The sequence below is a fragment of the Mustela lutreola genome, chromosome 6 (assembly GCF_030435805.1).
Source record: "Mustela lutreola isolate mMusLut2 chromosome 6, mMusLut2.pri, whole genome shotgun sequence".
Lineage (NCBI taxonomy): Eukaryota > Metazoa > Chordata > Mammalia > Carnivora > Mustelidae > Mustela > Mustela lutreola.
In genome coordinates, this window is record NC_081295.1 from 42,877,439 (window position 1) to 42,904,265 (window position 26,827).

Below are 26,827 nucleotides of genomic sequence, written 5' to 3' on the forward strand. Positions count from 1 at the left end.
TATTATCATTACCAGTCACTGCTGGGATCATGTACAGTTTTAGAAGTAGGCAGAGTAAAAAATGTAACAAAAACCATTATGTTTTATTAAGACATACTTAATGAAACTACTAATTACTCAGAAAAAAGACTAAGTAACAGGTACTTCTTATGGATGGGACAACCTAATATAATAAACACGAAAAATTATTGATCATTTCACTTGATTATTTTAATGCAATTCCAGTTAAAATCTCAGGAAGATCTGGGGGGGAACTAGGCAAATTTATTAAGAAAATTACATGGATATATAAAGATTTATGCCTCACTATCTATGACAATTTTGAAAAAGTAAGAGGGAAAGGAAAGAGGTTACCCTCTTAGGTAGTAAGATATACTAGGAAGCAATAGTAAGGAAAGCAGCATGGTACAGAGTGTGAAGTGCAGAGACAGACACACAGACCTGTTCTCTTACAGCTCTAAGTTATCACCTGTGTTATCTGTGCTAAGCTTCTTTAATTTTAGATAAGAAAACACTATAGTTTCAATTATTTATCTAAATGTAGTATTTCTCTTTCAGAGTTTTCCAATCTAATTCATCAATTTGGCTCCTTCACTTGTTAGCCTTATTTTCTATGGATTTCATTAGTGTCCCTCTTCCGGGATGAATCTCTGACAGTGTTAGAGGCCCTCTTCGGAGCCTGTCTCTGCCTGGACTTAGGAACCATTCTACAACAAAGTCTAACTTTAAGTTAACTGTACTTTTAAAAGTCATAAATTCTTAAAATACCAACTATGCTAACCTGAGAATATGGAATGAGGGTTTCAAACTGTTGATGAAGTTCCAGGAGCTGAATTAATTCTGCATTTTTTTTGGCCTTTTCTTTAATTAAACCAATATAGTTTTCAGGATTTTCTGCAAATAAGTATGCAGCATCTCTGGTATTGAAAGTGTAATACTTTTCTTTATATTTCAAAATCCCAATTGCTGGATTTCCTGAAAATTAAGAAAAGGAAATGAATTAGGCATAAAATATTAAGTGATTCTACGTTTGTAATACATCCAAAAAACCACCCCACATATTGCATATTTAACATATGACTTACACTTTTCATTTTGCTAAAATAGTACAATTTGCAATTTTAAATAATACATTTTATTAAATGATATTTTATGTGAAATTCATTTAAATTAATCTTAAACTATGGTTTATATAAAAATTTGCTATCCAGATATAAGGTGTTTGAAAATCTTTTATGAGAACCACTTAGACATTTGACGGTTTTTTCAAATCTCCTTTAACTACTACAAGCATTGTTTTAAAACTAATTCTATAAAAACTAGAAAGACAGGACATCTTTTTCAAAATAGAGGTTTCTTCTTTTTCTGTTTTTATTTAAGATTTTTTTATTTTTAAGTAATCTCTACATCTAATGAGGGGCTTGAACTCACAACCCCAAGATCAGGAGTCCCATGCTCCACCAATCAAGCCAGCCAGGTGCCCCCAATACAACTTTCTATGTTAAGAAGTATTTCCCACTGTGAACAGATACTACATAAAATAGGATTTATTAAATATCCACATAATTGGTAAGAGATAGTAATACTGTCTTACTTATTTTTTCATGTGTTCAACACAATGTATTGGCCCTATTCCTGGCACTAAGGATATAAAAGAAAACAAAGTTCCTGCTCTCAGTAAATCAACAAATATACCATAGGCCAGAGAGTACTGTAGATTTAAAAAAAAAAAAAAATTAAGCATCAAGCCAGCTAAACACATGGTAAAAGGAAGAGGGTGAGGTTGATATTTTAGATCGGGTGATCTAGGAAGGCTGAATAAAATGAAGGAGCAAGGTAGGTAGCTGTATGGGGGACAGAGTTTTCCAGGTTGAGGGAATAGCAAGGCAAAGGCTCTGAGGTGAAATGTGTCTAGAATGTTCAAGAATAGCCAGAAGGCCAGTGGAGCTGGAATAGTGAGCAAGGGAGATTGGTTGGCAATGAAATCAGTGATATCATGTGCAAAGGACCCCAACTGGTAAGCCACAGTGTCACCTTGGGGTTTTAAGCCACGTGGTCTGCAGTCCTGAACAGGACGGATGTCCTACAGAATTCCTTTGAGGTAGTGCAGATTGCTGCTGCCCAGAAAATAATGTAGTAAATATAAATAATGTAGTAAACAAAGTTATCAGGACTCAGAGAGGATTCTGACACTCACAAGCCCTTCTACTTTCTTATTTCTCTCTTTTTATTAGAATCCTAGTTAGTAAGCTGGAAGGGTCTAAGCAGACCTAGACTAGAAACCAGGCTCTCCTGAATCTTAGTCCATAGATTTTCCAACCACGTCATGCTGACTGTCGTGACCCTACAGCCATGTTTCTCTGTGTTTGTGTCTCTCATGACTCCCTTCCCTTCTTATCTGGGCTGGATGCATGGATGGAGGGGAAAAGGGAAAGGAAGGGAAGGGGACGGGAGGGGAGGGGGGAGGGGACGGGACAGGAGGGGAGGGGAGGGGAGGGGAGAAACCATCTATATTTGTCCTGCTTTACTCCTTCATGGCTCTTGACCGTTTCCTCCCCAGTATCAGTGATCCTCATGGGGCCTCCGAATACTTTTCTCTCAGCTCCCTATGGTAAATCTTCTGTTACTGCCATTACGAAAAATCTAATAACATAAAAAATGAGCCAGTATGTGTGTTCTCTAGCCTATGTATACACACAATTCCAAGAAATCTTTCTAATAAAAAAGCAACAAACAATTATGAAATGTAACAAAAGAAATAACAAAGAACAGAGAAAAGGAAAAGGTTAATGATGTAAGGTAAATTAGAAGTAATTTTGTCAGGGATGGCTGGGTGACTCAGTCGGTTAAGTGTCTGCCTTCTGCTCAGGTCATGATCCTAGGGTCCTCGGACTGAGCCCCGCATCGGGCTCCCTGCTCAGCAGAGAGTCTGCTTCTCCCTCTGCTCCTCCCCCTGCTTATGCTTTCTTTCACTCTCTCTCAAATAAATCAATAAATACATAAATACATAAATAAATAATTTTGTCGAACTCTTTTTACTCTAGCCCTAGCTGACTTTTTATTTCCAATTCATAGAGCACTTTTGGGTAATAATTTCTGGCCTACTCTTTGTTTTGAGGAAGCTCTCATAATATATACATTACAGAGAGATTTTATTTGATAAAATACTTGCCATTTCCTTAGATCTGACTTATGCAGAAATCCTGATTTATGTCAATGGACTGTAACCATAAAGTGACAGTGTATTATTTAATAAACATAACCAGCCAAATTAGTGTTGCTCTTTCAAGTAATTACTTTGGAAGATGATCTACTTTAGCAATGCCATGTGAATTTCTGGAATCCTTCATTGGACTTATGAGTCATCAGTCCTTTTATGATACTGTCACATCCATATTTCATTATACACACATTCCATCACTTATCATTTGTAGCCCCATTTCTTGGTTTTATCAGTCTACCAGATCATTCTGTGAGTACCTCAAAGATGAAGATGGTCTGGATCATCTTTGCAGCTCCTTTCTTAGTTCATCATCAGATCCCACAAAATTTTAAAAAGTGAGTAAGTAAAAAAAAAGAAAAAGTGGCAACAATAGCACTTTATTCAAAGAAAAAATGTGGAAGTGAAAATAACATTATTTCCAACAATATACCTGGAAGGAGAAGACCATCTGCTGTAGCAAATGTATAAGGACAAAATCCACGACACTGAATTAACAACTTATCAAAATTTGCTGTTGTTTCTGGGAAAAGCCATTCTTGTTTTCTGAAATCTACCAGATGTACTCTATCTTCTAAAATGAAAGAGGACAAGAACAACTTTAATCAACAAGAAGAGTAAACAGCCCAAGGAAATGAGCAAAAAAAGACTGGCTGCTATGTGACTAAAATAGAGAGGGATCAACTTCATTCAAGACAGCAGAGCTCTCGTAATATATGAGGCGGCCAAATACTTTGTGGTGCTCATATAATACTAGGACTATTGCTTCTTGAAACAACAGAGAATGTTCTGAGCAGAAAGACTCAAGGAAATATCTCTCAGTAACTTACTTTTGATAGCAAGGTATCAATTTTTATTCTTTACACTTCACAAAATTCTTCCTAATGGTCGTTAGCTTACCTATTTGCATGTGATAAACACATTGTCTAAATATTTTTCTCCACACAAAAACACGTACTTATAAAACTGATCTTCAAGGGTCTTTGTTCTTGCAATCCTACTACGCTTCTGGGCGGGGCTCTGTATCAAAACAGCGATACCACAGATGTCTTTGTGGCACAACTAGAAGTAAATGCCAACATTGGGGGAAGATAAACCTTCTTCTTCTTTCCTGATATGACTGAAATCCTCAAAACAGTGATGAGATGTGGCAAGTGTTAATTCTTTTAGAAGAATATTAGGTCTCTCAGTTCACTGGGATCAATAACGTGATAGTGTCCTTTTGAATATAAAGTTGCAGCATATGGGGGAAACGACATATTAACTCCAAGATTGCTTTGCCAATGTGGTTGAGTTTAATACCTACTGTTGAAGTGACTTGAACTTTTCAATTTCATGTTGTATCTGTGTAGATATGTTATTTTAATAAAAGAAAAGGAGTAGAAAAATTTGAACTGGAAGGATGCCTTTGAGTCTCTCTAATTCAGTTTTCAGGGTTTTTTTTTTTAATTCTAATATTTAAGAATGGAAATAAGCACGTCATTTTTATTTTCCACTTTTACAAAATTTGAATTTGAAAAGGAAATTTAGGGAGTAAATTATCTAGTTTCATTTTCTGGGAAAACCTTTCTAGGCAACAACTCCCAGACTCTATTTTGGCATTTCTCATGAACTTCAAGTTACCTGTAAGTAAGACAGAAGACACCAAAAGAGTAAAAAGCAGTTTGTTAATAAAGACAGCCTTTCCATAAGAATCAGTGCATCTCTTAAAGCATCTAAAATAAGCTCAAATTTACAGGGATAAAATTCACTGATATATAAGTTTCAGCCTGGCTCTGAGGAAGATATATGGGAAATAGCACTCCAAAGAAATAGAGCTTTACTTACAACAAATATGGCAAGGATTAATATCCTTTCCTATTATGAATCAATCAATAATAAAATCATTAGGACTAAAATAGAAATGCATAGGCAAGGAACATCACTATCAACTAAAACACTGACAATAACATTAAGAATGGTTATTATGGGATAGTAAGGTACTCATTTCATATATTTTCTGTCTTCTGAATTTTCTATGATGAACATTAGTATTCTTTTAATCAAGAAAGATGCTTAATACCTTATCAGAAAGATAGAGCATAATAGTTTTACTTTTTTTTTTTTTTTAAATAAACTGCACCCAACGTGAAGCTTCGACTCATGACCTTGAGATTCAGGGTCCCATGCTCATCGGACTGAGGCCACCAAGTGCCTAAATCATGAAGATTTTAAAACAAAAGAGTGATTTCATTCTAGAGACAATTTGAAGATTTCTATTACCCAGGTGTTCTTTCACTCTAGACACATCAGTTTTCACAGTCAGCCCATCAAGAAGATTCTGCATGACTTTCTCAGGAAAGAGTAGTTCATGAGTACCCAGGAATGGTTCAAGGCGAGTTGTTAAATTACTGAGGACACTAATCAAAACAATTTCGTCCTGGAAGCTAGTCCACAGGTTGGAAAGTGCGATGAAGATGGGCTGCGGAAGAGAAAGCAATGTTCAAAATGTAATCTCAAAATTATAAATCACTGTACTTATAACAAATTTGTGTTTGTAAAGAAATAATTCTTCCTGAAGAGAAGTCAAAGTCTCCTGAGGTTAAATAATAAAATCTACATAGCAACTGGACTCCTAAATTACAAGAGAAAAAAATCTTGTATTTTATTTCAAATCATTTTATCTTGGAGTGTTCATCATAAAGTTAATTTACCCAAAAAAGCCAAATATTTATGGATGCTTAACCTCAAAGAGTCAAGGGGAAATAGCTTCTTTAAAAAAAAAAAAAAAGGCTAAATATGACTCATTATTAGATTTCTCTGGCTCAATCATGATTCCAAAGAACCTGGAAAATCTAGAGACACATCTTAGGGCATATCTTGTGAGCTGCAAGTCAAAGATTTTAGGTCGGTGAGATAAAGTTTTTCATTAATATTAAAGGCCACTGACTTACAGAACAAACATAAGGATATTAGTCAGGCCCTACTAATAAGTCAAACAACTTAGCCTTTGTTTCTTGGTTTTTAAAACCTAATATTAGAACTGACTACAGAAAATTATCATAGCCTCAAAATGCTCTATAAAATACTGCATCTCTATAAAATACTGTACCTTACACCTCCCTAGGGCTACCGGATTTGCCCATAAGATGGTACAGATAATCAGAAAGTCTGTATACATATAGGCCTGGTAAACACAGTGATTATCCTCTGTCTCTTCATAAAGGTCACAAGTTACACCACCTCTTTGCTGAAGGCAATTTTTTAATAAAATATTTTATTTATTTACTTGACAGAGATCACAAGTAGACAGAGAGTCAGGCAGAGAGAGGGGGAAGCAGGCTCCCAGTTGAACAGAGAGCCTGATGTGGGGCTCAACCCCAGAACACTGGGAACATGACCTGAGCCGAAGGCAGAGGCTTTAACCCACTGAGCCACCCAGGCGCCCCTGAAGGCAAATTTGTAACCAGCCACTGTGAACACTGCATTAGGGATCCATTCTGTTGCCACAGCCTTTACTGATACTATGGCTACTTTAATACACATCTGCATCTCTTTTAGTAGCAATTGCCTGCAAGGGGGATTCTCTTATCCGACTTACACTACTACTACAAAACAACCATAAAGAATGGGGTCAACATGTAGAAAACAAATATTCTATTTTTAGTAATTAAATCTAATTATAATTACCTCTGATTCACTTGTATAGGATTCAAAGGTATACTCACCTTTAAACAAGGTCAAAGTTGATGGCAAATACTTACAAAGACTTGTGATGTTGGGACAGCTGTCTTTGATTTTACAATCATTTTTAATTGTTCCAGTTGGGCTCCTAACTTCTTTATCATCAGTTCTACCTCTTGAGCACAGGTAATTATATCTGACTGCAAAGACAACATAATTTACATTAATGTTTTTATAATTTTACTATAAAAATCATGTGTTTTAAGCCCTCCATGTCCTGAAGGTAAGTACAATGAGAGCAGAAATTCTCTTCTCCCTCATATCCCGAAAGCAAGAACAGTAGGTGCTTATGGATGGTGCTCCAGAAACATCTGCTGGATGGATGAATCTTTTGAAATAGCACGGCTACAATTCTTCAAAAGGAATTCTTTTTCTCCACGTATTCCCCGATACACAGTATAATTGCATTCCTGAAAAGCAGATCCTCTGACCCAGCTTTTGCTCAGGTGTTATTTTCCCATTCCTCAATAACAAAATGAATAAAGTGTTCCTCTGAAAACTATTTTGATACTAGGATTTTTAAAAATTACATTGAAGAGTGCAGAAAAAATCTTAAAAATCACATCAATGAAAGAAAAATAATGTATTTTTAATGTGACAGTAGTAATCTAAAAGTAAGGCATTAAATGCTGACTCTGAAATAATTAGTCACATGTATTCTTACTGTGTGCTAAGCATCATATTGAATACTTATAAGTATAAAAAAAGGGTGAGTATAAATAGGAAAACCAAGATATTGAAGGGTGAATAAATTGCCCAGGGACAATTTTCAGACCGTCGGAAGCCAGAGGCCAGCTCCTACCCCTTATTCTGTACTGTCTGAGACATGACCAGAAATGGCAGTGGTATGGGCTTATCAGTACAGTGCAAAAGAGTGACAATTACTCGAAGAGAAAAAAATGCATTTGAGTCTTCAGACACTTGTAGTCAAACCACATCATTTACTAGACTATTTTTAAGTGACAAGTAATTACTTCATAAAAATATCAAATATTATTGTATTTCAACTAACAAAATTTTTTATTCACCAATGTAACATGCATCCTGTTTTAATTTTACCCATGCTATTCTTTAAGCATCTCCCTTCCCCTTGCTTCAGGCTCCATGTAATTCTGTCTATTCCATCTAATAAGTTTCTCATCTACCCCATTGAGTTTTTCCCCTTCTTTGTTAGTTTTGTTTTAGAAATCAAATATGAAAATGATGCCCTTAAAGTCTCTTTAGATTTGTGTAACAGCAACAAGAAACAGAAATAAATCTGCATAAGCTCTTCAAAGTAAAATTATATTCAACACATAACTTCTTTAAGCCTATAACTAAAGGTACTTCCTCCCTGGAGATATGTTTTCTTTTTTTAAAAAACATTTTATTTATTTATTTGACAGAAATCACAAATAGGCAGAGAGGCAGGCAGAGAAAAAGGGGGAAGCATGCTCCCTGCTGAGCAGACAGCCCAATGCAGGGCCCAATCCCAGGACCCTGAGACCATGACCTGAGCCAAAGGCAGAGGCTAAACCCACTGAGCCATCCAGGTGTCCCTGGAGCTATGTTTTCAGGTGCTCAGAGAGGAAGCACAAGGAAGTTTTTTTGTTTTTGTTTTTGTTTTTGTTTTTTACTTTTGCTGATAATGAACTAAAACAATCATTCTGTTTACATTTATCAAGAACTCATTCACTGGGCGAATATATTTGCAAACAAGATATTTGCAAACAAGATATCAGATAAAGGGTTAGTATCCAAAATCTATAAAGAACTTATCAAACTCAACACCCAAAGAGCAAATAATCCAATCAAGAAATGGGCAGAGGACATGAACAGACATTTCTGCAAAGAAGACATCCAGATGGCCAACGGACAAATGAAAAAGGGCTCCACATCACTTGGCATCAGGAAAATACAAATCAAAACCACAATGAGATACCACCTCACACCAGTCAGAATGGCTAACATTAACAAGTCAGGGAATGAGAGATGCCGGCAAGGATGCGGAGAAAGGGGAACCCTTCTATACTGTTGATGGGAATGCAAGCTGGTGCAGCCACTCGAAAACAGCATGGAGTTTCCTCAAAAAGTTGAAAATAGAGCTACCCTACGACCCAATAATCACACTACTGGGTATCTACCCCAAAAATACAAATGAAGTGATCCAAAGGGACACCTGTACTCCAGTATTTATAGCAGCAATATATACAATGGAATACTATGCAGTCATCAAAAGAAATGAAATCTTGGTATTTGTGATGACGTGGATGGAACTAGAGGGTATTATGCTTAGCGAAATAAGTCAATTGGAGAAAGACAATTATCATATGATCTCCCTGCTATGAGGAAGTTGAGAGGCAACATAGGGGGCTTGGCAGGTAGGAAAGGAATAAATGAAACAAGATCGGATCAGGAGGAGACAAACCATAAGAGACTCTTAATCTCACAAAACAAACTGAGGGTTGCTGGGGGGAGGCGGGTAGGGAGAGGGTGGTTGTGTTATGGACATTGGGGAAGGTATGTGCTATGGTGAGTTTTTTGTTGTGAAGTATGTAAACCTGGCGCTTCACAGACCTGTACCCCTGGGGCTAATAATACATTATAGGTTAATAAAAAATTTAAAAATTAAAAAAAAGAACTCATTCACAACTAGGTATTGAAATGTGTGTGTGTGTGTGTGTGTGTGTGTGTGAAATACACATATATAATGGAATGTTATTCAGCCATAAAAAAGAAGGAAACACTGCCACTTGCAACAACATGGCTAGAACTTGAAGGTGTTATGCTAAGTGAAATAGGTCAGAGAAAGATAAATATTGAATGATCTTTCTTATATGTGGGATCTAAAAAACTAAAAATAAGAAAAAAATCCAATCTCATAAATACAAAAAACAGACTGGTAGCTGCCATAGGCATGAGGTGGGGCTGGGTGAAATGGGTGAGAGGGGTGAAAAGTACAAACTCCCAGTTATGAGATAAATAGGTCCTGGGGATATAATGTAACAGGATGGTGAATACAGTTAATATTCTGCATTGTATATTTGAAAATTGCTAAAAGAGTAAATCTTAAGAGTTCTTATCACACACACAAAATTTTGTAACTGTGTGGTGAAGAATGTTTTTGCAATATATGCATATACTGAATGAGTACATTGTACAACTAAAACCAATGTTATGTGTCAATATCTCAATAAAAGAGCCAGTTTCACTTAAGAATGTCTTTGACGATGCAGTAAAAGTATTAATTTTATTAAATCTTGATCCCAAGTACAAGCTTTTTAATAATCAGTGCAATGAGATGAAAGTACATATAAAACACTTCTGTTGCATATTAAAATGCATGGTTCTCTTGAAGGACTGAATTTTGAGCCAAACCAGCATTTTCCCCCCAGCAGAACATCATTTTTACTTCAAAGATCAAATGACCAACAAATCTGACTTTTGACCCTTAGAAATTTGGCAGATATTTTCTTGAAAGAAAATGAAATGAGTCTGTCACTTCAGGGAAACAACGACTTTTGTTGCCAAAGATAAAATTTGTATTTTGAAAAATTTATATCTGCCACCTTGAAATTGACAACATCCTAACACATACTGCTAATGAGATCGTTTGTAAAAAAATAATGATAACAATAATCAGAATGAAATTAGTCCTCTAGGAATGCTATCACTTTTTTTTAAAAAAAAACTTTTTCATAAAAAATTTTTTTTTCATAATGTGGTAAAAAAAAAAATGCTTGAGGAAAAAAAGCATGTGATGTCACCGTGGTCCCTCCCCATTCCCTTTTAATTGATAAATTTCTGATGCTTTGTTCCACGGACAATTTCAACAAGTCTAAAATAAGTACCAATACCACCTGATTTTTTTTTACTTGAATTCTCAGAAAAAAAAGCAAGAAAGTCCAGGGTTGTCTATTCTGTGAATAGGCCCTGCAGACAAAACTTAGGGAGAAGTCTACAAAAGTCTTGACTTACAGGTTTTAAGAAATGTTATGTGGCAAATAGAGCATTTACTTGCACCATCACAATAAGCAGCTTTTTCTGTCTTTGGTGACTGCCTCGCACTTTAAAAGCCCACAGAGGATGGAATTCTATTCTCTCAGCTAAGTCAACAAGACTGATCCTCCCTCCCTCTTCTCTTTCACAATATCTTAGTTTGTTTACTGCAGCGAAGTCCTAATTGAAAGAAAATAAAATAACTAACTACCCTACACAGGCCGTAATTAAATTTTTAAAAAATGTTTACATAAGCTGCATGTAGTATTGGCAAAAGAAAATTTTTAAATCAAAGTCAGCCCTTCAAAAAGCTATATTAATATATTTGTTCAAATAATGTGACTTTAAAAAAAAAGAATATTCACAGACACGAAAAATTCTCAGCGTAACATAAACTGACATATTTTATAACCGAGCGATAATACTGATTAAACCAACATCCATCCTGTAACTGTAACCTTAACTGTAACTAAGGTGGTTTAATGGGAGAAGATTGAATACTTAAAAAAAAAAAAAAAACAGCACAGAAGAAACACTGATTAAGCCAAAAAGAGTCAGATGATGAAGAGAACTCATTCTGACCCTGAAAGATGTTAGCAAGAAATCGTCATGAAGAGTAGGGAGATCAGAAACAACTTTCTCAACAGTATAAGCAGCAAAGGGCTTAGAAATAAGACACTGTCTAGAAAAATAAGAGCTCTCCAGTTCATACTCCTACAGAGATAAAATCAGGGCTGCTCTGCTAAGGCCCTCATGATGATGCTGGTGGCATTAATAACCATTATCAGCATCAGCATGATCAACAATTTATTGGGCCCTTAACTACGTGCCAGAAAGTGGTCTACCTTACTTAGATAGTGTCAACTATCAATAACCCCATTTTACAGATGTGGAAACCAAGACACAGAGAAGTTACACGATTTTATCAAGGACACAGATTTAGTAAGCAGCAAAGTCAGGATGAGGACCCACGCGTTCTGGTTGCAGAGCCCACACTTGTCACTTATACCCTATACTCACTGTCCCTCTAGCTGCGAATGAGAACTCCAATGAGACTTTCAGACTGGAAGTTAGCTGAATGATTGAATGCTCTGAGACAATATAATTTAACGTCCTTATGCTATGAGTGACGGGTCTCCAAAGGTTCCTTTTTCTGATATCCCTTCCCAACACAGATGACAAAGTAAATGTGAGACTCATACTCCTGTGGATCTGCATGCACTTCAAGATAAACTGATTGTAGAACCCTTGGGCATCTGGGTGGCTCAGTTGGTTAAGCATCTGCCCTCAGCTTAGGTCCTGATCGCAGGGTCCTGAGATTGAGCCCCGCATCAGGCTGCCCACTCAGCAGGGAGCCTACATTCCTGCTTGTTCTCTCTCACTATGTCACTGTCTCTTTCTCTCTCTCAAATAAATGAATAAGATCTTTAAAAAAAAAAACTGACTGTAAAATCCTCTTAGTATCTGACTAGTTATACAAGGCTGATGGCTACAACTCAGTGGTAGAGGAATACTTTCCCAAAAGAATGATTTAGTTTGAACAGCTGATCTAGGGTCCTCATTTTTGAAGGCAACTGGATAGTGGGACAGCTGTGAGGACCACCTCCTAGTTTGTTGCAATGATGTCATGTCACCTGGATTTTTATCTTTCTACTCTTTACAGTGAAGGGAAGGAGACAGATCAAGTGCATCTAAAAGTAACAAGTCATAAAGATGCAAGTTAAAAACACATCCTGCTCTATCCTTCAAGACATTAGTATTCACTCATATAAAGTCAGTCCACTGACCCTGAATCTCACAGTTACTGGAAGGTTAGAGGTTGTGTAAAGGTGAACAGTGACCAGTGGGATGAATGTGTTAATTAACTTGATGGGAGAAATTGCTTTCACAAGGTAGACACACATCAAATCATCACATTGCACACTTTGAATATCTTCAGTGTGTCAATTACACTTCAATAAACTAGAAACAAACAAACAAACAAATGAAACACCAAATAACAAAAACGTTGACTGACAGGAACAGCTTGCTGCCAAGAGGTAGTTAACAGACCGTGTCCCCTAGAACCCTAGGGTGGAATGGGGTTGTTCCTTGATGAAAAGGTCCCTCAATCCTTTCATCTAGATACCTGTTTTGTATTTTTGGGATTCTGTGCAATTTTCCATCTGAAAGAAAGTGCTCTGCCACTTTTTTAAAAAGTTTAAAAATCATCACATTCTCCAACTATTTGGGGATACTGTTTGGCTTGCTCCTTAGATCTAAAAATATCAGCAATAAAAATCTTTTCAACCAATTTTTACAACAACAAATAATTACATAAAAATTATTTGGGCGCCAACTATCAGCCCCAAAATACATTAGACACTTGCCCTGTGTGAAAGCGATGCAGTATTACTTAGACACATACACAAAACTGCTGAACCCCAGCATGTGAGCAGTCATTCCACTAGGCACCAAAGAAAATCAAAAACTAGAAATTAGGGACGCCTGGGTGGCTCAGTTGGTTGGACGACTGCCTTCGGCTCAGGTCATGATCCTGGAGTCCCGGGATCGAGTCCCGCATCGGACTCCCAGCTCCATGGGGAGTCTGCTTCTCTCTCTGACCTTCTCCTCATTCATGCTCTCTCTCACTGTCTCTCTCTCAAGTAAATAAATAAAATCTTTAAAAAAAAAAAAAAAAAAAAAAAAAAAAAAAAACTAGAAATTAATTCCTACCAGCATTTTCCATGAAAATAAAAATCCAACTTCCCCATTTCTAATTCTGTTTCTGGCCCTAAAGATGCATTATAAACTCAGCAGTTACGAAGGCTACCTCCTTTAGCAATGACCTGATTCTGCCTTTCGTATAGGTCCGTAACCTGTAAAGTGGTTGCCATGCATGGAAAAGGCCAAATCTTGACACTCACTCACCAGAATGATCTGAAGGAAGATCTCATACTGCCGCACATTGTACAGTGCTTCTTTTAACATGGATGGCTGAAGTTCCATGCTCAGGAATGGGTTGCTGGCCGCCTTCTCGAGGATGGCCGTGTAGCGGTATGCCTGGTCCTGGGCAGTCTGAAGTTGGCTGTCGATGTGCTGTGTGGTAGCTGGAATTGCTTCACGCAGAATGGCCGGCACTGGTTTTAAAAGGAAATCAAGAGATGTGAAAGAATATACAAAAAGAAGCCTAGAAAGTGATCATAACTTGAGCATTACATTGAGTTCATTTTTTTTTTTTTCTCAACCAAATGAATAATAACAAGGCATGTATTTCATGTGTTTCTTCCCACACCACGAAGGCAAGAATTGCAGTGGGGGAGGGGAGACACCTGTCTGAACAAAAGCTATTGTCAGAATGATAACCAAAAGTTAGCAGGACCAGCTTTTGTCCCTAAAATACAGAAAAATATAATGAACAGATAGGCTTTGGTATTATCTGCTACTGACCTTGGGTCTGTAGAAAAGAAGTATTTTGTGATCAGGATACTGAAAAATAACAGAATAGTCTAGCAAGATAGGGAACTTTATAAAGAATGGGAACTTGACTTTCTAGAACTGTTTTAAAAATAGAAAAACTGACCCTATTATACTAGAAAAGTGATCTAATAACAGACCTTAACACCTTATCAGTGGGCCTATGTAAGGAAGTCCCTTCTGAGCCCCTGATCAACTACTTCATGAGTGCTTCCAAACTCCTAGATGATGAATGCATTAAGTACAGAACAGCACAGTAAATGCTCCTGCATTTGCATATTTGCAAATATCTCCTCTTGAACCTTTCAATTCCATTAGCTGCCTCAACCACTCTTCTCCTCTCAGGGTGATTTTTATTTTTAAAAATTTTATTTATTTATTTGATCACAAATAAAGTAGGCAGGGAGGCAGGCAGAGAGAGAGGAAGGGAAGCAGGCTCCCTGCTGAGCCTAGAGCCCGATGCGGGGCTCGATCCCAGGACCCTGAGATCATGACCTGAGCCGAAGAAAGAGGCTTAACCCACTAAGCTAGCCAGGCGTCCCTGATTTTTATTTTTAGATCACTGGGTTTTACTCCTTTTGGGTTATTTGACTTCGAATAAAGAACACAGAGCCCAATGAACTGGAGGGACTGGCCTTCAGGCAGGCCCCTCATTCCTTCCACTGATTCACTCTCCCACACTACCTTCCTGGTGTTATAATTCTGCAAGCCTTGCCCCACAAAATTAAAAATTACTATCCATTATGAACAGTAACGGTACCTAAGGTAGAGTCAAAACTGTATACCTGAGGGGCACCTGGGCCAATCAGTTAAGCTTCCAACTCTTGACCTCAGCTCAGGTCATGATCTCAGGGTCATGAGGTTGAATCCCATGTTGGGCTCTGTGCTGAGTGTGCAGCCTGCTTAGGATTCGCTCCCTCTCCCTCTCCCTCTGCCCCTCCCCCTGCTCAAATGCACTCTCTCTCCCTCTCTAAAAAATAAAAAATTGTTATAATTTAGTGACCCTGCATACCTTAAATCTAAGAATGCCAGTGAAATACTGTGCATTATTTTCCTCACTGTGCAAGTTAGATTTTTAAACCTACATAATCTGCAGACTTAACCTAATGATATACCTACAGTCATCAATGCCTTCTCCTCCCTTTCCACAGTCTCGGTTAAATAAGCGAATCCCTGTAACAATCATGGTGAATTCTTTCAGCTGGCGTTCTTTGTCCTTCTTAGAAAGTGTTAGAAACGTCCCAAGCTCAGCCTGAGGAAAAATGCTCTGCAGGGCAGCTGAAACAAACCACAAAAAGCATAACAAAATGGCAGAATAAAGATACCAGAACTTAAATCACAAGTTGCTTTCAGCAGAAAGTTTAGAGGGGTGTCTTTATAGAGCTACTTACCTGATTCTTTAAATTGTTGATACCTCGTTACAGGATACATAGCAAAATTTATCACATATCAAAGCTGGGCTACGGAAAATAATGCCACTGCCTTGGGTCTCTTTTCAATAATTAAGCACCCATCAGTAATGTTTTGATGATGGGCATTAAAATAAGTTTTATAATTAGGATTCTGATGAGAAAAATCACTGTTTTAAAATAATTGTGGAGGAAAGCCATTAAAAGGCTAGAAATCTTGCCTATTCCTTACCTTAAATTAATAAAGTGGGCAAATACTTCCTGAGAATGCAACAGTGTCCCTTTCCATCATCTGTTTTAGGTGACAGATGCGACTCCTTTCATCAGTACAAAATCTCCCTTTCCAGGGGCCCCCATTCCCCAGCCAGCCTGGTACTCTTAAAGATACTTATTTATTTATTTAACTGACAGAGAGAATGAGTTATCACAAGTAGGCAGACAGGCAGGCGGGGGCGGGGGGTGTGCAGGAGGGACAGCCTCCCTGCTGAACAGAGAGCCTGACCTGGGGCTTGATCCCTGGACCCTGAGATCATGAGATCTTGAGATCATGACCTGAGCTGAAGGCAGAGGTTTAACCCACTGAGCCACCCAGGCACCCCTGGCCTGGTACTCTTAACCACATTTTCAGTGTTTCTCTCATAAGGAGTGATGGGTCCCTGGATATGTGCAGCACTAAGAAAACTAACAACACACATTTTCCAGAGCTGCTGCTTGGGTTTTAGAGCTAAAACATGGTGGAAAAGGAGTCTAAGTTCTAACCTCTTACTTGTGCTGATTTTTTTTTTCCAGATAAAAAGGGAACCTCGGTCTTCAATACTTTGAATTTAACATCTTTTATAAGACACAATGTTCACACCCTTTTAATATGTGGAATGGAAATTATCTAGGTTTTTTACCTGTTGCCTCTCTAACAATCTTGATATCGGTAGGAGATCCCAGCCCGGAGCGCAGTAACACATAGCTGACAATCTTTCGGTAGAGGCTTTCTAATTCTTCTCTGGTACATGCTCTGTTATCTGTAATTTCTCTCATGACGGAGCCTAACCTAGACTCCAAGACTCGGTGGTGTTCTTCAAGAAATTCCTCTAAATTTGGCAAAAGACAATGTTCCAGATATTTGATTTACAAACCTCACGTAAGAAAGTAGGACCAGAGAAAAAAATGTCTTGGGTATGGCAATTCTATGACAGAAAGACAAGTATTTTCTTAAGGTGTACTAACCAAAATAAAAAACACACAGTGGCCAGCAAGGAACTTCAAGGCAACAATGTAGTAGGAAAGATTGACTGTGGCTCTTTAAATGGCATACTTTGTCAAAGTACCTAAGACTTTCAACATATGAACCAAACAGTTGTATCTAAAAAGGATGAAACCTCCTAATGAAGCAGAAAGTATAGAGAGCAATTTATAATATATGTATTATAAACACATACAGTAAAAATATATGTAGTAAACAGATATTTACACATAACGTTCCAAGCACAGGTGGTATGCTAAATGCAAGCACATACAGTAGAAATACACATGTATGTAGTGTAACTCTTCCTGTTCAATTATGGGTATTTTTATTTTAGTTCTAGGTAAATTTCCTTTGAATAGCATTATTGGTGATACGACGTGGCATCAAGAACTGTTTCCCTCTCCCCTCTGCATGATATGACGAGGTCTGGCCATAGGTGTGGCAGGAACCACAATCCACCAGCAGTACAATTCTTGCAGCTAATTCAGTAAGACACCCCATTTTACTATTTCAAGGGCAATAATTCACGTATCAACCATGCACCATTCACACCTATACTCTTACAACATAAGCAGCGGAGAACTTTATGCAAATTTTAAAAATCTAAATTACAATTTCATCAATTCCATGACTACTTACCACTTTAACATCTCATTAGCAAAAAAGCAAGACATGGAAACTATGTATGGAGCATAACTGGAAGTTCAGTTCATGGAGGGTAAAAAGGACAACAAAAATCACCAAATGGTTAGTAATGATTGCCTTACAGTGGGGCCAAGGCTGTCTAGGCAATAGAGGAATTTATTTTCCTTTTCCTCTTGTTGCCAGTGTCTCTTTGATGTATTAAGCTATTTACCTAAGGAAATATGTTCTAATCTGAAATTTTCCATCATTCTTTTCATTTTGGTATAGTTATCTAATTTAGGTAAGCATTATAAAATAATAACATAAACCCAAACCAAAAGATACCAACAAGTTAGAAACTTTTTACTTCAATCGGCTTGTTGTTTTAATTTCTAATTATTGTGTATTATTAATGATGTAGCATTTAAAACATAATAGACTTGGAAACATAACTATCATAGGCATAGTAAGTAGAATTTACTTTGAACCCTCACAAAAACCATTGGTGTTTTCTCATTTAGCATTTTCACCTTCACTGTATTCTTCAAAGTTGGAAAAAAATTTCAAAAGATTAAAAAATTAAATTGTTCATTCTTAACAAAGTAAAGCCTTTATTCCCTGAAATACAATAGGAATCTTTCAAAAAGGGTATCAAAATGGGTAGATATATGTTACCTCGACTTGTATAATTCATATCAAAGTAGACTTGCATCTTAATGGTGTCCAGGGATGGATTTTTACTATCCAACAGCCGAGACACACAAAGCTAGAAGAGAATACCCATGAATGTTTCTAGTCATATTTTCTGAAATACTAGAGTATTTTTTAAAGTTATTTTTAAAAAAGAATTAAGAAAAACATCAAAGCAATGGTTTCTGTTATTTATCCACCAATAACCCCTTTTATTATTATTTTCTCTTTGAGGACTTCATGCTTCATAGTTTACCCAACAGACAACATTTATTGAGTAATAAGTTATTTCCCGGAGATCAGTAAGATCACCAGACGCAGGTGGCTAACAGCCTAGCCAAAGGCAGGAAACTTGACGTCTTGGTTAGTCTAGGCCACCTCAATGTGGGTAAGTGCTCCACGAAGCTTACGCTCCTGTCTAGAGCTTACCGAGAGCTCCTCTCTACGATTTGTGCCTTGAACAACACTTCTTTGCTGATTCGGAGGGTTACTTGCATTTTATGAAAAGCTGCTGTTCGGCTCACAAAATTTCTCTAGTTTTGCCTTATTTCAAACAGTCGTCCTCTGGTCTTGTTTTCTCCTACTTTTCCTCCCACATAGCAGGCTCATTCCACTTCTCCACTGTGTCCCTTCAGATTAGACGAACAACCGGAATTTTTCTTTTCTTTCCTCTCATGCCCTCCCTTTCCCGTCTCACCCCTTAGGCTTTGTATCTACAGCTGGCAGGCACAACAGCACCCACACCCTCAATGCACCTCCCTGAGCACCAACCCGGCGTTTCCTGGAGGAGGGGGATGGAACGCAAGAGTGAGGCCTGGGACATTGCGCCTTTATGGAGCCCGTTCGTGCACAGGGACTGTTCTAAACACAGACTTTACAAATAAAAAATTAGTTCGTCCACATGATTTTTTAAAAAAGATTTTATTTATTTATTTGAGAGAGAGAGATTGAGTGACAGAGCAGGAGCAGGGTGGAGGGGCGAAGGAGAAGCAGTTTACCCGTTAAGCCTCTGACTTCCAGCTCAGGTCATGATCTCAGGGTCCTGGGATCAAGTCCTGTGTTAGGCACTAGTCCCTCCGCTCTTCTCCCTGCTCATGCTCTCTCTCAAATAAATAAATGAAATCTTCAGGGGGAAAAAAAAGTGAAAAAACTAATGTCTAAAATTCCTGCTTTTTTGGGGTCTTAAAATTGGTTTTCAGACACAAATCCTTGATTTCTTACTGAATTATTGGCTGTGGCTTCAGTGTTTCCTTTAGAATTGAAAAACACAAATGACATTGAATCAGTAATTATCTGAATCTTAATCTAGTGCTATGTAATTTTATAGCATACGATGAGTCAGTTAATGTTCTCAATGTAACATTAGATTAATAGCAAGATGTCTTGAAACTACGGGGGCAGACACTGCTCCCTGCCAGTATCCATACCCATCCTTTCTTAAGAACAGCCCCAACCTGGACTGGGGAAAAGATTTGTTCAGCTGAAAAAAGAAAAAGAAATCAACGTCCCAGGCCTTGCAGTTATTATTCTGATCCATAAACGTAAGGAGATGAGAAAACTTCTGAGAAAGCTATTACTATCTAGAAAGTGACAGACCCAACTGGCACACACATTTTGCCCTATGTTCTTTCCCCTCATACCTACGGAGAGGTGGAGTAGCTATCTTGTAACCGTGAGAGGAGAGCCTTATGCACAAAAGTGACCCAGGAAGCCAAGAAAAACCACTTATGCATCTCTAGGCTTTATGAGAAACAATACTTCTCACATTCGCCTGCACCACTGGTTCGTAGGGTTTTCTATCATGAGGCTGAAGGCAATAATGGCTCAGACAAATATTGTATTCAGAATTGCAAATAAATAATTTAACATTTGAGAATTGTTGCATAATCACCTTAACAAGTTTCTGTACATCACTTTTCACGAGGGGTCTATCCATGTTAAAGCCATTACTTGGGTCTAAGACAACAGCTTTCACCTAAGAATAGGAAAGAACCTATTAAATAATTTTATTTCACATAATTATGAAACTAGTTTGTTTCCATTTTTTAAACTGTCTCCTGATTACTCGTAAGAGGTCGACTATTCAGCTGATTTTCTTATTATCCAATTCATCAGCACCTTCATTAGAGGTTGAAGGAAGCAATAACCATCAAATTTGATTATGGTGTTCAAAAAATTATATGGAGAAATAAATTGAAAGCAGTGACTAGATTTTAAATTGGGAAACTATTTGAATATTTTATCATATTTTTATTATGTACTGTTAAACCAAAAGCAAGAATAGAGACACCAAGGCAGTGAGTAATTTTTATAACAGTGAACAAAAACACATGTTACAACAACATTATCGAAACTTCTAAAACAAATCAGGATCTTCTAAACCAGTCTCTATAAATCTAGAATGATATGCTTCATAGAAAAAATATTTTTCACTAATTTGTCCAACCATCTCAATATGTTTTCAACTGAATAACATTTAGGAAAGCTTCAAAAAATTTTAAGAGGGAAATGGGCACCACTTAAACCTATTTTTTAATAAAGCAGTAGTTCAAAAAAATATTCATTCTTACCACAAAAGCAGCCAGAGTTTCAGAAACAATCTCTCCATGGCCTGCACATTCTTGTCCTATTTCTCGAATGATATTCTTTATAACACATTCTGCCTGAGTGGGAGGCATCCTGGCTAAATAAAACAATGATTTTTTTAAATTGTATTTATAGGTTATTTTTTCCTTGTTAGATTTCTCATTATATTTGTAAAGAGTCATACTACTATGAGCGAATTAGTATTTATTAGCATTTAGAAAAATTTAAAAACTGTTCTATATTTATTAAAATGAAGGAATTTGTTGGTGACAGAAAGAGCAACCAGGACTCCACATCGGGACTGAAATATTTCCTATTTTGTGAAAATGACCTAAGTAGAGCCATTTTGAAAAGAGAGCTGGGCATTGTCCTCTTTTCTAAATCTTTGAACTAACCTAAACTGCCAACATTCCAAGAAGTCAGCAAGAGCACAATAATCTTCGTTGAAAAGCATGATAAATGGCAACTTTTTGACTTGCGACTACTTTACCTGACCAATAACTGAAATACAAATCTAGCCCTGCTTGTTAGCACCAATGAGCTCTTCTTAAAAACAACTTAAACTTTTTTCTTCCATAAAACCCCTGAGTCCACCTCCTTGAATTGGCACATTATTTAGGTTTCTACTTAAATCTGTACATTCCCAACTGCAGTCCTTTTATAGCAAATAACCACTTTGCCTCTTGAGGTGGTTTCAGGTTTTTAGGTTGACATTTTAAATGATAGTGGTCACCAAAAGCATATTTATATCGTGAATTTTTTTTTTTTTAATGTAATGACTAAACCGTATTGGGGAGGTAGATTTAATGGGACTCTTGGAATATGGGACTCTTGGAAAAGAATTCTTGCTGAGATCATCTAAATTCTCATTCCTGCACAACCAAGTTGGAGTCTGGATTTCTAACTAAAAAATAAAATAAAAATATAATAATAATTAAGCATATTATGTGAAATATGAAAATTCTGAAAGATGAACTCGTAGTTATTAAATGCATCTACTACAAATCAGTAAAGGGTGGTACGTCTTAAGGACAGAGTTTCCCGATCTTTCAAAGCATCAGTAACTGAGCACAGGAAGTCCCAGCACGTAGAGAATAACAAAGGCAATCCGGGTCGATAGAGCGAACTCTCAGCATTATTAGCGTTCAGGTAAGGTAGCACCTGGCGTTGTGTCCAGTAGAACCAACTGCCTGGGATTCGTGGTGACCTGATCATTTTCTAGCTGAGACCCTGGGTATTTTGATCCCCTCTCTGTGATCCGGTTTCCTCTGAAAAAATTGAATATGACTACTTCGCTCTCCCCAGAGTTGTCCCAAGACCTAAGTGAGTTCTACATACCTAGAGGTTAAAATAGTGCGTGGCAAAAAGGAAGCGCTTAAAACGGCAGCTTGCACCAAGTACTCAGTGTTAGCTGCGCGGGTGCGCGTCCGTGTGTGCGCGTTCGTGAGCGCGGCCGGGCACCGCGCAGGGGGTAGCTACGGGCTCCCCTGGGGACCCTTCTCCACCCCACTTCTCCCCCTCTCCGGATTTCTGGCCTTTGCGGTGAGAGGGCGCCCAGCATTGAATTGGAGGTCGGATCTGCGGACCTGGGCGCCCCTGGGCGGAAACCCCCTCTGTTTCCGCCCAGTGTGGGCGCCGAGAAAGGAATTCTGACCGACAGTTAAGTCTCAACCGAGGCTGCACGGGGTCTCCAGCCACGGGGGCTCTGCCTTCTCCCCACGCTCCCTCCTCTCGCGGTACACCTCGGGCGGAAGGGCGCAGAGCCCAGAGTGGGCTCACCTTGGCTTGGAGAGCGAGAGCCCAGTCTTTCCGATTCTCTCTCTCCGTCCGGCTTTGCCCTGCCTAGGGGCAGGGGGCCGTTTCTCCGCGTGGGCCCAGTAACCATGGAGATAGGACGCTGGGGACGGAATGGGTGGGGCCGGCATGGGCGGGGCCAACATGGGGAGGCGTGGCTGGGCCCAAACTCCAGAGGATGGGCAAGATTTTTTTAAAAAACAGAAACAAAAAAATGGAAGGTCCCAAACCCCAGGTAGAGAAAGACATGTTCACTACCGGTTAGTGGTTAAGGTGTCAAACACAAGATTTCTTAATGATATTTACTTGTGAGAAAATTAATAAAGAGGAGCCTCACTAAAAGCAGACTTGGGAGGCTGGAAGGGGAACCTGAAGGGGGAGCCCCTACCACTCCACATTAAATTATAGGAAGAATTGTCAATTACACACTCCAACAAAAGAATCCTCAAAAGGAAAGAATCATCAGTTACAGGTCTGAACAGGGAAATACACAGATAGTAGCCTATAGGAAACTGACTACCCCTGCAACCCCGCCAATGAGAAACCTTCATTCCCCCTGAACTCTTCCTTTTCTCCAGTATCAACAAAGTTCTATTTTAAAACCAGCTACTGCCAGTAAATTTTCTCAAACAGCAGAGGAATACAGTTGACCTTTGGACATCCTGGGGGTTAGATGCCCTGACACCTGCCTGCCTGCCCCCACCCCCAACCCCTACCCCTGCATGGAAAAATGGTATATAACTTTGAATCCCCCAAAACTTAATTACTAATAGCCTACTGTTAACCAGAAGCTTACCGATAGCATAAACAATCAATTAACACATCTTACATGTTGTATATATTATATACTACATTCTTATAATAAAGTAAGCTAGAGCAAAAAATATTAAGAAAATCATAAGGAAAATACCTTTACAGAGCTGTAGTATATTTATCAAAAGAATCCTAATATAAGTGGATTCTAAGATCAGGAACAATACAAGGATGTCCAATCTAATCACTTTTGTTCAAAATGGTTTATTTATTTATGTTAAGTTAAATCTACTACTGAATGTAGATCAATGGATAGATCATTCATACAGAAAATCAGGAAGGAAAGAGGGGTTTTGGGCACCTGGGTGGCTCAGCATCTGCCTTCAGCTCAGGTCATAATCTCAGGGTCCTGGAATTGAGTCTCACATTGGGCTTCTCCCTTTGCCCCTCCCCCTGCTCATGCTTGCTCTTTCTCTCTCAAATAAATAAAATCTTAAGTAAAAAAAAAAAAGAAACAGTGGCTTCGAATGACACATTAGACCAGGTAGACTTAACAAATACACAGAGCATTTCATTCCAAAACAGAAGAATATATATTCTTTCCAAGTGTACATAGAGCATCCTCCAGAATAGATCATATGTTAAGATAAAAACAAGTTTCAATAAATTTAAGACTGTAATCCTATCATGCATCTTTTCCAACCACAATGGTATAAAACTAGAAATCATTTACAAGGAAAAAAAAAAACTAAAGAAAACACACACAGAAAGAAGCTAAATAGCATGCTACTAAACAACTGATGGGTCAACAACGAAATCAAAGAGGAAACTAAGAAATACCTCAAGACAACTGAAGATGTTTAAAAGGTCTGCAATGGGCACCTGTGTGGCTCAGTAGGTTGAGCCTCTGCCTTCACCTCAGGTCATGATCTCAGGGTCCTGGGATTGAGGCCTGTATGGGGCTCTGCACGACACGGAGCCTGCTTCTCCCCCTCTCTCTGCCTGTCTCTCTGCCTGCTTGTGACCTCTGTCTCTCTGTCAAATAAATGAATAAAATCTTTAAAAAAAAAAAAAAAAGCTTTGAGACACAGTAAATATATCAAAGAGTAAAGTTTACAGTTATATAGGCTTTATGTCAACAAACAAGAGAAAATCTCAAACAATCTAACCTTACAATTAAAGAAACTAGAAAAAGAAGAACAAAGCTCCAAATTCGTAGAAGAAAAGAAATAATAAGGATCAGAGTGGAAATAAATGAAATAGAAACTGAAAAGAAAAAAAAAAGAAAAGATCAGTGAAACCTAGAGTTGTTTCTTTGGAAAGATAAACAATATCAATAACTCTTTACCACACTCATCAAGAAAAAAAGGGGAATTCAAATAAATAAAATCGGAAATGAAAGAGAAATCACAACCAACACCCAGAAATATAAAAGATTATAAGAAACTACTATGAAAAATTATATGCCAACAAAGAGGACCACCTAGGAAAAAATGGATAAATTCTCTTTTCTTAAGATTTTATTTATTTGTTATATATTTTAAAATTTACCTATGAGATAGAGAATGAGTGAGAGGGAGAGGGACAGAGAATCTGAGGCAGACTTCATGCTGAGGAAGAGCCAACACGGGGCTTGATCCCATGAATGCAAGATCATGACCTGAGCTGGAATCAAGAGTTGAACACTTAACTGACTGAACCACCCAGGCACCATGCCCCCAAATGATAAATTCTTATAAATACATAATCTTTTAAGATTGAGTTAGGAAGAAATAAAAACTTTGAACAAACCAATTGCTAGTAATGAAATTGAACCTGTAATCAAGAAACACACAAAGGTTCAGGACCAGATAGTTTCACAGGTGAATTCAACCAAACATTTAAAGAAGAGTTAATACCTATCCTTCCCAAATTATTCCAAAAAATTGAAGAGGAAGGAAAAGTTCCAAATTTATGCTACAAGGCCAGCATTACCCAGATACCAAAGCCAGATAAAGACACTACCAAAAAGAAGAAGAAGAAGAAGAAGAAGAAGAAGAAGAAGAAGAAGAAGAAGAAGACAAAAGAAAAGAAAAGAAAAAAAGAAAGAAAGAAAGAAAAGAAAAGAAAATTACAGGCTAGTATCTCTGATAAACATAGATGCAAAAGACCTCAAAAAATATTAGCATATCAAATCCATCCATACATTAAAAGGATGATTCACCATGATTAAGTGAAATTTATTCCAGAGATGCAAGGATGGTTTAATATCTGCAAATCAACCAACTTGATACATTCCATTATCAAAATAAAGGGTAAATATCATATGATCAGGGGTTGGGTCCCAGCAGAGATATTGGTAGCTGAAGCAAGTCAAGGGATCCGGGCCAACATGGACCTGCAAGAAATTGGTATCCACTTTGCCAGTGCTTTCTTGGCAGTCAGGGTGTCAGGGAGTTTACCGAGAAACACAAAATGGAGCTGAAGAAGGCAAACCCAGACCTGCCCATCCTAATACACAAGGTGCAGCACAAGTTCTGGAGCCACAATGCATGTGGCCAAGAGAAGAATGTCTCTTTGGACAACTTCAGTGCTGCTCAGGTGATCAGAGCCCTGGAGAATGTGCTAAGTTGCAAAGCCTGAGGCCTCCAGTAAGGATTAAGTACAATGGCATCATAGCTTGGGCTTTGCTGTGCTGAGTACAATATAGGAAAATATGTTTTTTTTTCCCCCTTATAAAGCTTGTGCTGAAAAATGTGATCCCAGGATATTCTTTTCCTCATTCTATCCTCTGCCCCTTATTGTACAACCACTGAAGCAGAAATAAAGTTTTATTTTGTTCATCCAAAAGAAATCATATGATCATCTCTATAGATACAGAAAAAACATTTGACAAAATTCAGCATCCATTCATGATAAAACTCTCAGTGAAGTGTGTATTGAGGGAACATAATTCAACATAATAAAAGCCATATATGACAAACCCACAGCTAATGTCATTCTCTATGGTGAAAAGCTGAAAGCTTTTTCTCTAACATTAGAAACAAGACAAGGACACCCACTCTCACCACTAGCCATAGCAATCAGACAAGAATAAAATGCTTTCAAATTGGTAAGAAAGAAGTAAAACTGTCACTTTTTGCAGATAACATGATACTTATACAGAAAACCCTAAAGACTCTACCTAGAAACTATTTGAATTAATAATCACATTTAGTAAATTTGCAATATACAAAATTAATATTCAAAAAATGTTACATACCTATACACTAATAACAGACTAGCAGAAAGACAAATTAAGAAATCAATTCCATTTACAATTGTATCAAAAAAATAAAATACCTAGAAATAAATTTAACCTAGTAGGTGAAATAT

General features: G+C 37.7%; 1 protein-coding gene and 1 pseudogene across 4 annotated transcripts in view; one reads left to right on the plus strand and one right to left on the minus strand.

Moving 5' to 3' along the window:
• The window catches only part of CFAP206 (cilia and flagella associated protein 206), a 33,015-nt gene extending 10,216 nt beyond the window's left edge, over nucleotides 1–22,799 (minus strand). The window contains exons 1-11 of one of the 4 annotated variants that reach the window (XM_059177130.1): nucleotides 22,706–22,799; nucleotides 20,911–21,019; nucleotides 20,232–20,315; nucleotides 18,326–18,416; nucleotides 16,683–16,871; nucleotides 15,497–15,655; nucleotides 13,832–14,040; nucleotides 6,964–7,083; nucleotides 5,483–5,681; nucleotides 3,654–3,794; nucleotides 782–975 (exon numbers count right to left, since the gene is read on the minus strand). In XM_059177130.1, coding sequence (XP_059033113.1) covers nucleotides 782–975; nucleotides 3,654–3,794; nucleotides 5,483–5,681; nucleotides 6,964–7,083; nucleotides 13,832–14,040; nucleotides 15,497–15,655; nucleotides 16,683–16,871; nucleotides 18,326–18,416; nucleotides 20,232–20,315; nucleotides 20,911–21,018 — 1,494 coding nt within the window. In that variant the 5' untranslated portion in view covers nucleotide 21,019; nucleotides 22,706–22,799. Of the gene's footprint in view, nucleotides 1–781; nucleotides 976–3,653; nucleotides 3,795–5,482; nucleotides 5,682–6,963; nucleotides 7,084–13,831; nucleotides 14,041–15,496; nucleotides 15,656–16,682; nucleotides 16,872–18,325; nucleotides 18,417–20,231; nucleotides 20,316–20,910; nucleotides 21,024–22,264; nucleotides 22,598–22,705 lie in introns of those variants that run through there. The other 3 variants (XM_059177127.1, XM_059177131.1, XM_059177128.1) reach the window with 3 other exon arrangements.
• A 2,979-nt stretch (nucleotides 22,800–25,778) lies between these two features.
• LOC131834575 (NADH dehydrogenase [ubiquinone] 1 alpha subcomplex subunit 2-like) lies at nucleotides 25,779–26,095 on the plus strand (annotated as a pseudogene).
• The last annotated feature ends 732 nt before the right edge of the window (nucleotides 26,096–26,827 follow it).